Genomic DNA, 15,523 nt, shown 5'->3' with positions numbered 1-15,523 from the left:
AAATAAGACTTGATATCTTGCATCATTGTATCTTGATTTAAGAATTTTTAGATATTTGTACTGGAAAATAAGACAAAAATCCTTCAGATATTAACTCTTGTTCACTTAATCATTCAAATTAAGTGATTTTATGCTTAAAATAAGAACAAATATCTGTCAATGGGATCAGAAAAGTACACTTACTTCAAAGGAAAACAAGATTATTTTTCTGACCTCATTAATAGATATTTTTCTTGTATTAAGAATAAACTCACTTCATTTTGACTTTTTTTAAACAAGACTTATCTTAAGTCATTTTGATTCTCAAGTAAATGTATCTTCTGCAGATAAAGTTATACAAAAAAAATTTAAAAATCACAAAATGCAAAAGAATTTCTTATAGATTTACAGGTAGAATAATCAGTAGTATTAATAATTAGCTTTCTACAGAACCAGCAGAAGTCTGTGGTGTGTCTGCATCTAGATTGCGTCATACGGAGGGAGTAAATTGTGAAGGTCTGAAGGAGAGTTTTGCCCAACCTGTCAGGGAACTTCTGGGGACATGAGATCTCATCCTTCCCTCTTCCTCTGTCTTTCTCTTTTTTTCTGTGAAAAGTTTGCAGTTAAATGGAAGTGTTTGTGTTGTTTATACCCATTTAAAAAAACAATATTATAGAGAATAAAGACAGACAATGGACAAGAAGTAAAACCCCAAAACACCAGTAGCTCATTTACTTTGCCGCACAGGCCGTTTTTGGACCATTGAACGCCAGTCGACAGCTCCGGTGGCGGCGGGACGTATGAAAGCATCCATCCACATGCCTGCAGTGACCACGGGGACGAGACACAATGAGATTAAACTCTATTCATAGCCATGAATGAAGGACAATGCTGCCAAAACGCCTCTTAAAAAGTCGCTGTAAACATTTCAGGAAATCCGCAGGTACAATTCAGGCTCCATTCATGTAGGTCTGTAGTTTAAGAGCATCTGAACGGAGGTCTGCAAAATACAGCTTTTCCAATCCTTTATTATTTTTGGACAGTGTTCTGTAGAAGTACACTTCTAAACTAGACTTAAGTAAATTATAACAATAAGAAAAAAAAAGGATTCAACATTTTGCATTTAAAGTAGCTGCAATTAAACAGCATCGGCCTCTCATGAAACACGAGTGAATCTGGGGGCGATGGGTGACGTTTACTCAAGCCCTGACACTTTTTTCCCGTGGAAAGCAGAAACTAGAGCCTGACCCCTTTTGCCTTCCTGTGCTGTGCTTTTTTCCGAATGTGACAAAGATAAGTGTCAGCTTTTCTCACAATGCAAACCATCAGATTTCATTCGCTATCTTTTGAGGCCTTCACAACAAAATAGCCTCTGCTATCAATGTATACGGCGTGAAAAGCAGAAGCCAGTGGAGTTGTTGTTTGATCGCAATCAGAGAGAACCAGAAACAGAGATTTGCTCCTCAGACGCTCGACGGGAACTAATTCATTATCTGATTGTGCATGCGACGCGTCCTCTTTAACCGCAAAGTGCACAGAGTAACGCACTTTTGCAGAAACAAGCATCTTTATCTCAAATCTCATTTTCAGTCGATTATTGTGGGGCTGGCCAAAAAAATCTTTTTCCATATCTTTTGCTATCAATATTTATCCTGATATTCATTTTAATGGGAAGGGAAATGCATTCCACATGTCTGTTAGACGCTGAAAATGAATGAATACATCATTTGTTTGTTTATAAGGAAACTTCATAGAGTAAAATCAATCCTTTATTCTGTGTCTTCTATTTGATTTTTTTCTGGATTCTGTGTTTTATATCAATTTATCATCGAAAATTGTTTGTAATTAGATTCAATTACTCAGTCTTTTAACATGCAATCAAATGAAAATATAATCAAACTTCATAGAGTAAAATCGTTTTTACTTTTTCCATATTCTGGATTTTTTTCTGGATTTTTATGTTTTATGATTTATTACAAATGTATAATCAAAATGGTGTCTAATGAATTTAATCAATATTTTAACATGCAATCAAATGAAAATATAATTAATTCACAACAAACTTTGCATTTTTATTTTTTGCCAATTAAAATGCTGCCCAACACAACCTTTAAATCATGAGTGAAAAAATATCTTGGTTGCATGATATTCCCTAAATAATAATAATAATAATAATAATAATAATAATAGGAGAAGTACACTGTAAAAAATTTTTTTTCAATAAAAAATTTTAAATTGTCAATGTAAATAAAAATTATTGAAACATGTTTTACAAAAACATACTATTTCAGTTTTTCTATTTCAAAATTTCACATTTAATTCAATGTGTTACTTGCTGTTTCTTTGTAATTATTTGTGAAATGCACTAGCAATTTCTGAGTGAAAATTATTTTAAACCAAATTTTTTTCAGTATACATTTTACAATAGTAATAAATTTCTAAATGTCAACTTTTGACAGTAAAGTATACTTTAGTTAAATGTCAACTTTTATTTTGTTGGTTTGTAGTGAAGAGCTAGATGATCGTCTAGATGTAGGCTAAATATTTTACTTAAATTACTTAAAAATGCATTATTAAATTACTTTCAAAAGACAGTAACTAGTAATATATAATGTATTACATTTTGGAAGTAACTTGCCCAACACTGTTAATATTATGGAATGGACCTTGGAGCACAAAACCAGTCATAAGTAGCATGGCTAAATTTGTAGCAATAGCCAGCAGTACGTTGTATGGATCAAAATTATATAGATTTTTCTTTTATGCCAAAAATCATTAAAAATCATTTTCAAATAGTTGTATCTCGGACAAATATTGTCCTATCCTAACAAACCATACATCAGTGGAAAGCTTATTTATTTAAATCTCAATTTCAAAATTGCCCCTTATGACTGGTTTTGTGGTCCATGGTCACAAATATCTATTTATCGCCCAGCCTTATTTTAATGCATTACAGCTCTGACCGATTTCACTTTTTTACCTCTACACAGACTCCTCGGAGAGGATGGCGCACACAGACGAGGACCTGATCGGAATCCCCTTCCCGAACCACAGCAACGACGTCCTGTGCAGTCTTAATGAGCAGCGGCGGGACGGCCTGCTTTGCGACGTCATCCTAGTGGTCCGGGATCAGGAGTACCGCACCCATCGCTCCGTCCTGGCCGCCTGCAGCCAGTACTTCAAAAAACTCTTCACGGTGGCCACCGGCTCCAGCCAGGACTCCAACCAGCATGCCATCTACGAGCTGGACTTCGTGGCGCCGGAATCGCTGACGGCCATTCTGGAGTTCGCGTACACGTCGACGCTGACGGTGACAGCATCCAACGTCAAGGAGATCCTGAGCGCCGCCAGGCTCCTGGAAATTCCCTGCATTATAAACGTGTGTCTGGAAATCATGGACACGGGAGGAGGTGGAGAACGAGGAGGAGGACCTCCGGAAGGAGAGGAGTTTGAGGGGGATGACGAGGAAGACGAGGACGAAGAAGACGAGGAAGAAATGGAGGAGGAGGTCGACTCCAAAGATGGAGAATTTGAGGACAACAATAGCGAGAAATCCACACAAGGAGGCAAAAACCAAGAGGAACTCAAAGTTTGGGAGAATGGGAGGACGGATAGCCCACCTTGTAGCTCCCAACAAGGAGCGCCGAACCCGGATGGCCAAGAATCCCAAAGACGCCAATCGGACACTCCGGAAGACCAGAAACCCAGAGGGCCGGAGGGATTGGAGGGCCGGGCGCTGAAGGACTTCTCGATAGAGTCTTTACTTCAAGAGGGACTCTATCCGAAAATGCCAGGCCTGGAAAGAGGCGCCGGATTCTCGCCCCTTCTCCCAGGCTTCTATCCTCCCATGTGGGCGGCAGAATTCCCAGGCTACCCTCAGATTCTGGAGCGCCGACACCCTTCCCACCCTTTCCCCAATGCTTCGCTAGAAAACGGCCCTTTGGACCTTGCGGTCAAGAAAGAAGTCATCAAAGAAGAGCTGAAGGATGAGCCTACAAACCCTATCCTGCACAGAGACTTCCTCAAAGACTTCATGAGTCCAGGGTTGGGAATAACCTCTGACCCCAGCCTCGGTCCGATCAAAGAGGGAGCGGAGCTGCGGTCCTACCTGAGTTTTCTTTCCGCCTCCCATCTCGGGACGCTGTTTCCTCCGTGGCAGCTGGAGGAGGAGAGGAAGATGAAGCCCAAGGCGTCACAGCAGTGCCCCATCTGCAACAAGGTGATTCAAGGAGCGGGAAAGCTGCCACGGCACATGCGAACACACACCGGAGAGAAGCCCTACATGTGCACCATCTGCGAGGTCCGCTTCACCAGGTGAGTCGGGTTAAGGTGACACAAACTTGAGCCCTCGATCCTAAGTAAAGAGCACAAATGAGAGAAGATGAAGTGACACTAGTCAAGTATACTTTACTACTTCAGTATAGAAGTAGTTTGTATTTTATTTTAATAAGTTTATTAAATGTAATTTTTGTTTTATTTGATTTTTTAGTATATTAATTTAAAAAGTAACAATTAAAACAACGATTGTATTATTATAACAATCAAATTAGTAATTACTTAACATTTAAATTTATTATTTACAATTTTGTTTTATTATTTATCATTTTATTTCATTTAAATTCTTATTAAATAACTATTGAAACTTTTGACACTTTTCTTTATAATGATATTGTATATTGTATATTTTTATACACTTCTAAGTATTAAAATGATTATTTACCATTTCATTTTATTTTTTACAATTTATATTTTATTTTTACAATTTTATTTTTATTTTCTTACATTTTATTAAAATGACTACTAAATTCCTTTTTTTTTTAATTCATTTTTAATATTTACAATAATTACAGTGATCGTTAATGGGAATGATGGTGGCTACATTTTGTATTTTTCTATACGCATCTAATTATTAAAATTATTTACTATACATTTAATTTTATTATTTACAATTTAATACTTTTATTAAAATGATTAATAAATTCCTATTTATTTTCGCCACTTTTAATTATAGTGATAGTTGATTGGAATGATGGTGGGTATATTTTGTATCTTTCTATACACTTCTAATTATAAAAATTCGTGTTTAGCACTAAATTTCACAATTTTTATTATTTACTATTTTTAATTGTATTATTTATGATTTTATTTCATTACATTTTTATTATAAATTACTATTATGAGAGCTTCTGAACTTTTATTTAAAGTGATAGTTGACCGGAAAGATGGGATGAAAAGGAGACAATCGGATCATGAAGTACCACAATCTGGATTTGCATAATTTTTTTTTTTAAATATTGTCAGAATTTACTCACCCTAATGTCGTTCCAAAGCGTTATGACTTTCCTTTATCTGTAGAACACAAAAGCAGATATTTTGAAAACTGCTTTTGTCCGTACAATAAAAGTCGATGGGTTCCAAAGCCACATCAGAATGTTAATTTTTGGGCAAACTATCCCTTTAACATTTCAGGAATGTTTTTAACATCAATTCAAGCAGATAGAGTACAAGAATAACACTTTAAAATGAACAGTCACTAAAAAGGAGCAGACATACTGAAGAAGGCAAAGAATGTTTTACAATGACAGATTTATGAGAAAGAATTCTGACTTGCTGTCATGTAACCCAGCAAACTTTTCCCCTCAAACAAATTACACTGACTGTCTACTAGAATAAATAGCCTCTTTGAAGCTGAAGAGCTTAGCTTCAGTATTACAACAATGAAACGGCACATGAAAACTAGAGCAGCATCATAAGGACAAACCTGCTGTGAAACACTTTATGCATCACTGTGGTCGGAGCCGCATGAGGTTTCCACACTGTAATAAAAGCCAAAGCATAGTGATGTTAATATAAGACCTACATTTCACTTTTGGGCTCAAACGCTCTGTAGAGGAATGAAATTTCGATGAGTGAGATCTAGACTGAGAAATAGATCAAACGAAGGCTTCTGAGCTTCTGGATAACTCATCTGGATACCACATAACAGGAACACTAAATCCGGTTTTCGTGTTTTTTGGGTTTTTCTGTCGCTGCTACTGTTGAGCAACTTGCAGCTGTCTGCTTTTCAAGTACGAAGGCGTACACCTGCTTGTGTGTTTTTCTGCATGCATGTACGCTTTTCTGCGTGCATGGTGTGCCTTGAGGTTTTGCAGGGATTCTTACAGGTATACAAAATAACCTCAAAACCCAAACTTAGACGAATAGTTCGCTCAAAAATGAAAATTTGCTGAAAATGTAATCGCAATCAGGCCATCCAAGACGTAGATGCGTTTGTTTCTTCGTCAGATGTGGATACATTTAGATGTCACTTGCTCAGCAATGGATGCTCTGCAGTGAATGGGTGCCGTCAGAATGAGAGTCCAAACAGCTGATAAAAACATCAACGTCTTGTGAAGTGAAAAGCTGCAGGTTTGTAAGAAATAAATAAATGTTTAACTTCAAACCATTGCTTCCAGCTAAAATACAAGTCCATCATCCATAACATTGCTTTCTCCAGTGAAAAAGTCATCTTGTATGAATCAGGAGAGAAATATGCACTGATCAAGCACTGTTTACAAGCCAAAACAGTTGGTGGATTTTGATCTGAGAGACAACAGGAGATGGACTTGTTCCACTGGAGGAAGAGTTATTATGGATTATGGATGCACATTTTGGCCAGAAGTGAGGCTTTGAAGTTAAAAACATCTTAATGCTGGATTTGTTTCTTACAAACATGCAGCTTTTCACTTCACAAGATGTTAACTGATGGACTGGAGTGGTGCGGATGACTTGTGGTTTATTGTGATGTTTTTATCAGCTGTTTGGACTCTCATTCTGACGGCACCCATTCACTGCAGAGGATCCACTGCCGAGCAAAAATGTAAATTTTTGGGTGAACTGTTCCTTTAATTGCTGTTTTTCTCTTTCTCAGGCAAGACAAGCTGAAGATTCACATGCGGAAGCACACGGGCGAGAGGCCGTACATCTGCCTGCACTGCAACTCTAAGTTCGTTCACAACTACGACCTGAAGAACCACTTGCGCATCCACACCGGCGTGCGGCCGTACCAATGCGAGCACTGCTACAAGAGCTTCACGCGCTCCGACCACCTTCACCGGCACATCAAGCGGCAGAGCTGCCGCGTCTCACGCCCGCGACGGGGCCGAAAGCCCTCCGCCTGGAGGTCCACCAACTTCCTCTTCCCTCCAGATCCCAACGCCCTCCAAGCGGACAGGACGATGCGGATTCCCGCCGCCCGTGGCGCCCCCTTGCTGGGGAAACAGCAGCCTACGGGAGGAAAAACGCTAGAGGACGTCGACGGTGGCAGCCGAGAAACGGACAGAAAGCTCATCTCAGAGGATGTGAACAGAAAGCGGGGCGTGTTTGCTTTCGCCGTGGCGACGGAGAACGTTCTGCCACACCCGCCTTTCTATTCGGCGACCTCTGACCCCTGGGCCGTGAGACTGGAACGAGCTCCGCCCATTCCCGAGGCTGCAAAGTGACTTTTGTTAATTCCTTGAAACAGCTGCTCGCTTCGGACGCCACAAAGTCTTTACGAACCGGGTTCAGACTCTGTAATGTTAAATGAGAATTACTTTTTTTTGTTGTTTGTTTGTTTCATAAGTCAGCTTCCATACGGGATGACAGGGATTTTAAAAAGCCTACTTTTTAAATGACTAGATTTGTTAATATCTTGGATGTGCATTTGTTCAAGCTGTTTTTGATGCTTCAGCGTTTGCTAACAAGGGTGATGCGCTCATAGACTGTTCAGTGCAATGGAGTATGTGAAAATCGAACGCAAAAATTTGACAATCAGGTATGCAGAATAAAAAAAAGAAGTCCTGCTGAATAAGCTAGAAGCTTTGATGTTTGCATTGCATTATCTGACAGGCTTTCTAATTTAACAGTTTTCAGTGAAGCTAAATCCTAAACACAAGGAAAATTACAAATTTACACATCGTAATCCACTATGCAAAATACAAAAGTGGTTCAATTTTTTTTTAGAATTACCACAGAAACCACAAAGACAAAATTACTAAGAAAAACTCTCAGGATTACAAATAATTTTTTTACAGCCAAAATATCACGTGTTACACATAATAAGATGTCAAATCAATCTGCAGTTAATCATGCAATTAGACAAAAGAGAAATCCTGCAAGTAATTTTTTTCTCATAATTATTTATATTGTGCATTTCAAATTGACCCTTGATGAAATCGAATGCCGTTTAAAATAATTTGTATAGATGGCTTTCAGGTTCTACAGTGGAATTGTTCATTATTGTAAGTGTTTCTATTGTAAAACATCCAAAGATGTGTTGTTAAAGAACAAACTTGAAATCCAATCTGTTTGCAAAGCAGTCTTTTTCACATATGAAGTGTCTTGGAGGTGCTTGTGGTGTACAGGAAAATAAAACGAGGGAAAAACGTCCACAACTTTGATACTGTTCCTCATCTGAATGGCTAGAGTAATTCAGCATCGTTTAAACTGTAACTAAACATATTTTCATGCTATTTATGCATATTTAAATAAGCCTCGGCTATATTTTACTAAGATGTTTTATAAAGACACTAACACATTTGTGTTCCGGTTTATCTGTTTTTCAAGAGAGAATGTGTCAGTGCAGTCAGTGTACGATATTTGACATCAAAACCTCTGAAATCAAAACAATACGGTAATAAAAAAGCATAAAATCCCCCCTTCAAGACTTTTAACTTCTAAAACACCCACAAAACAAAATGCACAAGTACTCCAAATGAGAATTAAAATCATCTGAAAATTTAAGCTTCTGCACTTCACACAAGATGTTTTCATCTTGGTGTGCAAAATGCAAAGATGTTTCAATGGCCATGTACAACGAAGGTGCTTAAAGATGTGTGTGTGTATATATATATGAAGCCCTTCTGTGGCGACTGGTGGGAACTTACTTGCACTATTTGTTTGATGATGTTTTAATATTGGTTACGATATATTGATATTTCTTAAAGATTTAAAAACATACAAAAAAAAAAAAATCACAGAACATGTCTGAGATATGCACTTTACTCCTCTTTAACACAAGAACCATTTCAGTGAAAGTCATTTTTATAAATGTGTGTGGTATTTGTATATTATATTAATCCCTGGTAAACAGAATCAAAGAACTGGAATAACAATAAAAAAAAAAAAGAAGAAGCTTTTTTCAAGAACCCTGTGTCTTTTTATGGCTCGTGTCTTTCTTGGAAATCTGACAAAGGCAGCTCTACAGAAGCGGCGGGTCACTTAATGAGGCTTTTATCTACAGCGAAGAGGTCAAGTGCATTAAAGGTCTCTTTAGAGTATTTTAACGTTAAATGCCATACTCGAGGGTACAGCGAAGGCAGATTCATTCTCTCTCCTAAACGTCCAGCTTTCTGGAGGATGATGGAGCAGATCTTTAACGGCTAATTTACCTCAACCTGAAATTACTCTGAAATCCTAGCATGTGGTAGTTTGTTATGACACAAGGCGCTGAGGATCCAACAGACAGCCCTCTCTGGCACAATTAACCATCTCTGTGAGTAATCTAAGCCCACACGCTGAACTACGCTTCAGTTTGAGCCAGCTTCCTAAACACATACTAATGCCGTTTTGAATTGTGAAGAATATTTCAAGTAAGATTGCTATTAGATTCATTTTACTCGTTTAAATTAGCATTAGTCTTTCTGAGAAGTTGATTTTCTGACAATTAGTTTTAATGACTAAAATTACATATACTGCATGTTTACTGCTAGTTTTGGATGAGCGTCTCAAACTGACTGATCAAATGAAACCAATATAAAAATTCGAAATTATTTGAATTATCAGAATGATGAGAACAAACTTATTTTAAATGACAAATTCTCTGAATGTCTTGAATAATTAAAGGATTTTAAAGCATGATTACTATTTTACATTGCATTACTTCAACACAACTATAGTCTTAATTTGCGTCAGTGTTCAAAGTAAAAAAGTTAAAATGGGCCCTAAATTGAAAACTAATCAAAATGTAATTTTCTGTTCATTTAAATAGAATGTGTATTGTATATACCTCTTTTATTGCCATCTAGCGCCCTCTACTGTAAATCAAGGTAAAATACACATAACAAAAATGACATATTCAAAAGTTTAACACATTTCTCCCACGCGGTTCTTTGCTGAATACAAAATATACAATTAAAATGATTTGCTTAAGGAAAATATAACACCACATTTCTCACCGTTAACACGGAGTCCTTGTTGAGCTTGTTTCAGGTGAACAAACGTATGTAAAATCAGACCCATGCTAGTTAATTGACTCTTTAATGTATATCGCAATTATTTCATTATGACAGCGTTTTGAACACGTGTTCTGTGATTCTGAAATGTATTTTCCCATCATCTGTGAATTATTTTACCTCACCTGCTAATATAGTTCGTTAATCTCACCTTTCGGTGGCGAAATTGAGTCATACACATCCTAAACCCCCTCTGGCCTCCATCCATAAACTTTCTGCTTATTTTGTAATCCATATTTTTATTTCTTTTCTTGCAACTCAACCGCGTTTGCCGCGTGTTTACTTTTTCCACAAGTCTGAATCCAATGCCAAACTGAATCATTAATTTGAACCGGTTCTTTAGATGATTCGAGCTAACTGATTCACATTTCACCGGTACGAGCTTTGTTTAGGAGTAAAACTGTGATGTGCATGGTGTACAACGCAACATTTGATTTAACCGAAAACAGCCATTAAAATCAGCATTTAATATTTCTTTAAAACATGTGAATAACACGTAAAATGTAGACTTTTTGAAACTCTATTAAGCGATAACTCAAATGAATCGATTCACTCAAACGACTCTGACTGTGTACAGAATGGAAACTCTTACTACGTACTAAATACTGCATAGTGTACACTATTAAAAACAGTAAGTTTAATATTTTTTCATCATTACACTTTACATTTTTCAAACAGTGATATGCTATATTATGTCCTTTTTTCCGATTCGATTAAAACCAGAACAAATATCAGCCAATGGGGTCAGAAAAATTTAACTTAATTCAAAAGAAAAAAAGCTATCATACTCCACTGACATATTTGCTTTAATCTCAAGCATAAACTTAAACTTATTGGAAAACAAGACTACTCATCTTTTTCCATCTCAAGTAAAAGAACTATATTTGAAGTAGAAAACAAGAAAAGAAAATTATTTTTTTTGCAGTTCATGCAACATACCAGGGGTTTCATTTATAAAACTTTCCGTAGATTTCATCCTAAAAGTGTACACATCCTAAACCCCCTCTGGCCTCCATCCATAAACTTTCTGCTTATTTTGTAATCCATATTTTTATTTCTTTTCTTGCAACTCAACCGCGTTTGCCGCGTGTTTACTTTTTCCACAAGTCTGAATCCAATGCCAAACTGAATCATTAATTTGAACCGGTTCTTTAGATGATTCGAGCTAACTGATTCACATTTCACCGGTACGAGCTTTGTTTAGGAGTAAAACTGTGATGTGCATGGTGTACAACGCAACATTTGATTTAACCGAAAACAGCCATTAAAATCAGCATTTAATATTTCTTTAAAACATGTGAATAACACGTAAAATGTAGACTTTTTGAAACTCTATTAAGCGATAACTCAAATGAATCGATTCACTCAAACGACTCTGACTGTGTACAGAATGGAAACTCTTACTACGTACTAAATACTGCATAGTGTACACTATTAAAAACAGTAAGTTTAATATTTTTTCATCATTACACTTTACATTTTTCAAACAGTGATATGCTATATTATGTCCTTTTTTCCGATTCGATTAAAACCAGAACAAATATCAGCCAATGGGGTCAGAAAAATTTAACTTAATTCAAAAGAAAAAAAGCTATCATACTCCACTGACATATTTGCTTTAGTCTCAAGCATAAACTTAAACTTATTGGAAAACAAGACTACTCATCTTTTTCCATCTCAAGTAAAAGAATTATATTTGAAGTAGAAAACAAGAAAAGAAAATTTTTTTTTTTGCAGTTCATGCAACATACCAGGGGTTTCATTTATAAAACTTTCTGTAGATTTCATCCTAAAAGTGTACGTATGCACAAAAGCTAGATTTTGCGTACGCACAAACGTTTTCAGATTTATAAAACCATGCCTATGCCAGAACCTGCTATATAAATCCCAGTCGGGGGAAGATTGTGCGTACGTGCATCTCCACCCCGACTCCTCCCCGAAATCACCATATACGGAGCTTACAACGCCTAGTTTTACTATGCATAACCTCATCTGCATATCATTTCCATGTATATTCCCATCCACGTGACACTATATTTAACACCGTTAAAGGTACAAGACATTAAAGGCAGGGTATGTGATTTTTCAAAAACACTTTAGAAAACTGATTTGGGCCGAATAGCAAAACAAACTTGTAGCCAATCAGCAATAAGGGGCGTGTCTACTCGTGATGTGGAGGAGAGCGCGTTCAGTGCATGGGACGGACATTAGCCGAGCCGAGGGTAGGGGCGTGTTTGTTTTGGTGATTTCAAATATCAACATTGGCTACCAGAAATCACTTACTCTGCCTTTAAGGAAATATGAGATACGGACTATAAATGCCATTTGTGCCATACACAATTTTTATTGCTGAAAATCATCCAGTATCGTTATGTTTTAGCATAAATATCTCAAAATCCATAAAAACAAAACTGATTAAAATAGTTCTCATATAAATATTAGTTGATCTCATTCTTTTACACTGATAATATTTCAAATAATATTTCAATTGTTTTAAATAATTCAAATCAAATTTAATTTATGCAGTTTTGCTGATAAGGTGAACATCTTTTAGCTATTTTTAGCCTATATTTATTGCAGTGTAAATAGAATTGTCTGACTCAGCGCGTCACTGACAAAGTAGCCTATTTTTAAAAAGAAAACATGCAAATTACCATTTTCTTCAAATACAGTGGTATTTTTCATAATGCTGTGGCGATGCCGTCACACGACATCAACACCTCTGTGCAGCTGCGGTTGTACAGTAAGATATTATTATTGGACCTATTGAAACTGGATAATGGACCGTTCGACCACTGAATCCAGCAGTGTCTGCCATAATATCGAAGTAAGTGCGCATCATTGATCATTGTTCTCACTAAAATATTCTCATAACATGAGATCTGCAGTTTAGTTTAAAGATTAATGTGCACCTATAGCACTCCTCGTTGTCATTAAAACAGCATGCCACAGGAAAAGTGATCAAGCGCATCCACTAAACATGTCTAAAAATCATATTTTTGTTTAACTTCTGCGTAATGACTTTTTTGTAATTTCTGTGCTTATCTCCATTAATGAGAGTGGAATATTTAATGTAAATGTGTATATCGAAATGAAAACAGATTTTAAAATAGTCGTTTACTTAATTACTTTTCTCACTTCAGGAAAAAGAGTGCGTACGCATGGTCTAGATTAGAATGTCCGTGCGGCGCGTACATATTTACGCCAAGTTTATTTTTAATAAATCCCGATATGTGCGTGGAAAGTTGCGTACGCAATTTCTATGCCCATTTTGTGCGTGCGCAACGTTTATAAATGAGACCCCAGGACTTTATGAACTTAAATAGTATACGTTTACTAAAGTAGTTAATGCAAAGTTATCAGGGTTTTGAAATCAAAGGTGTTTTGGCAAATCACCATTATAACTCAACTTAAAATTGTCACAGCAAAAGACACCATTTAAACCAGGGGTCACCACTCGGTCCTGGATGGCCGCTGTCCTGCAGAGTTTAGCTCCAACTTGCCTCAACACGCCTGCCTTGAAGTTTCAAGTATACAAAGACAGACCTTGATTTGCTGGATCAGGTGTGTTTGATTAGGGTTGGAGCTAAACTCTGCAGGACACCAGCCCTCCAGGAACAAGTTTGGTGACCCCTGATTTAAACCATTAAGATTGACAAATTAACATTAATGTTAGCCAGTAAACAACACTTCCAAAACTTACAAATCATTTATTTCTACCAAAAACACTATAGGAATGAGATTTCAAATGAGTAACATTGCTGGTCGCTAACAAATATCCTAATTGACAAAAAAATAAAAATTCAACTTGAACATTATCACATTAGAAAGCAAGTTTAAAAAAAAAAGAAAAAAAAAAAGGGGTTTAAAATCAAAGCAACAAAAGTGGAAATTTCCAGTCACTATTAGATGCATTACCCAAAACACTGACATTCACGGGACTCTGGTGTTTTAAAAGGGCTCTCCTACGCTATGCAACAGGAAGCAGAACAAGCATCTGGAAACATTGAGAAAAATTTACTCAAAATTGTTTTATTTCAAAAGCTCTGGCAGCTCCCGAACCTCATGTGGCAAATCCAGTAGACATGTAAAATACAACCATACAATACATTATTCAAAAAAGGTACCAAAAAGTACAGTAAAAATAACACTTCCATCTCTGGAAATGTGGACAAAAGGAAAATAAAATAAAAATAAAAATGTGGAAGTGTGACATTGCTTCCCCTATTCATCTGTTCTGTACAAATGGGTCATGATCTCATCCGGTAAAAGGAAAGAGCCCGCAGGTGTGTGAACTGCTGTTGTCGTCACGGTCAGACTCCTGGTTTTTGGGAATACTTTAGTCCTGATGAGAAACAAACAGACATGGTCAGCGGCAGGTTGGAAAACGTTGAGAAAGACAAATGCAAAGCAGAGTTTTGCACACATTTTGAACATTAAAAGTACAGCAAATATTCTGTCATTTGTTAATTTTCACCTTTTACAAGGATTTGCAAACCAATTCAAATGTTACAAAATGCACCCTTCCTTCAAACGTTCACATTTAATTCAATGTTACTTGACATTTTGTAACTGTAAAATTTACTAGCAATTTCTGAGAGAATTAGTTTCTACACCAAAATCTGAATTCTCCAGATGTAAATGTATTTTATTGCAACACTTCAAAGCTTGACAAGAACAGATCTCCACTATTTCTTCCTAATTTTCCAAACTCCGATGCAAATGTCCAAAGAAATGTACTTGAAGCAAAACATGTCGTCTTTTTTTGAAATACTGGAGCTCATGACTACAAACAAATCTGCCGATGGGCTCAGAGAGAAAAAATAAATAACTAAATAAACCACACAATTCAAAAGGAAAATAAGCTTTCATACCGCATTGACAAATATTTGTCCTTGTTTCAAGCATAAACTAAAAATTTTACCTTTTCAGAAAATAAGGCATCATATCATGGCATGACACATTTAATGCAAAGACTATGAATTTAAAACTTTCTACTATGATTTAAAGCTTTCATTTGTGAAAGCTTGGGGCTCTGAATAAAAGTCATCAAGCTCAATTCAAGTTCTGTTCATATTCCACAGTGTCAGTGCAGTCAAATCAATATTTCTAAGTAGTGTTTCTTAAACCCCAAATAAGCAAGAATAAAGAAACAAACACACTTATCCATTGAGTCACACACTACCTGTTCTGCATGATCAGTATGGCTTGTAGCCACCCTGGTGGCCTCCACGTCTTGGTGTTTTCCCATAGCTTGTATTGCCCTGGTCTGGAGAAAAAAAAAAAAAAAA

At 36.6% G+C, this 15,523-nt stretch overlaps 2 protein-coding genes across 4 annotated transcripts in view; one reads left to right on the top strand and one right to left on the bottom strand.

Moving 5' to 3' along the window:
• Nucleotides 1–9,137, top strand: part of LOC107731088 (zinc finger and BTB domain-containing protein 7C-like) — a 28,114-nt gene extending 18,977 nt beyond the window's left edge. For both annotated transcript variants that reach the window (XM_016542074.1, XM_016542075.1), the window contains exons 2-3: nt 2,970–4,293; nt 6,890–9,137. In XM_016542074.1, the coding sequence (XP_016397560.1) occupies nt 2,984–4,293; nt 6,890–7,460 (1,881 nt within the window). In that variant the 5' untranslated portion in view covers nt 2,970–2,983 and the 3' untranslated portion in view covers nt 7,461–9,137. The remainder of the gene's footprint in view (nt 1–2,969; nt 4,294–6,889) is intronic.
• A 5,091-nt stretch (nt 9,138–14,228) lies between these two features.
• The window catches only part of hnrnpabb (heterogeneous nuclear ribonucleoprotein A/Bb), a 4,961-nt gene continuing 3,666 nt past the window's right edge, over nt 14,229–15,523 (bottom strand). For both annotated transcript variants that reach the window (XM_016542076.1, XM_016542077.1), the window contains exons 8-9: nt 15,418–15,501; nt 14,229–14,577 (exon numbers count right to left, since the gene is read on the bottom strand). In XM_016542076.1, coding sequence (XP_016397562.1) covers nt 15,431–15,501 — 71 coding nt within the window. In that variant the 3' untranslated portion in view covers nt 14,229–14,577; nt 15,418–15,430. The remainder of the gene's footprint in view (nt 14,578–15,417; nt 15,502–15,523) is intronic.

The sequence above is a fragment of the Sinocyclocheilus rhinocerous genome, unplaced genomic scaffold (assembly GCF_001515625.1).
Source record: "Sinocyclocheilus rhinocerous isolate Xijiao unplaced genomic scaffold, SAMN03320098_v1.1 scaffold519, whole genome shotgun sequence".
In the NCBI taxonomy this organism is placed as follows: Eukaryota; Metazoa; Chordata; class Actinopteri; order Cypriniformes; family Cyprinidae; genus Sinocyclocheilus; species Sinocyclocheilus rhinocerous.
The sequence above is the reverse complement of the archived record's forward strand: the minus strand, read 5'-3'. Positions and strand labels throughout refer to the sequence as shown.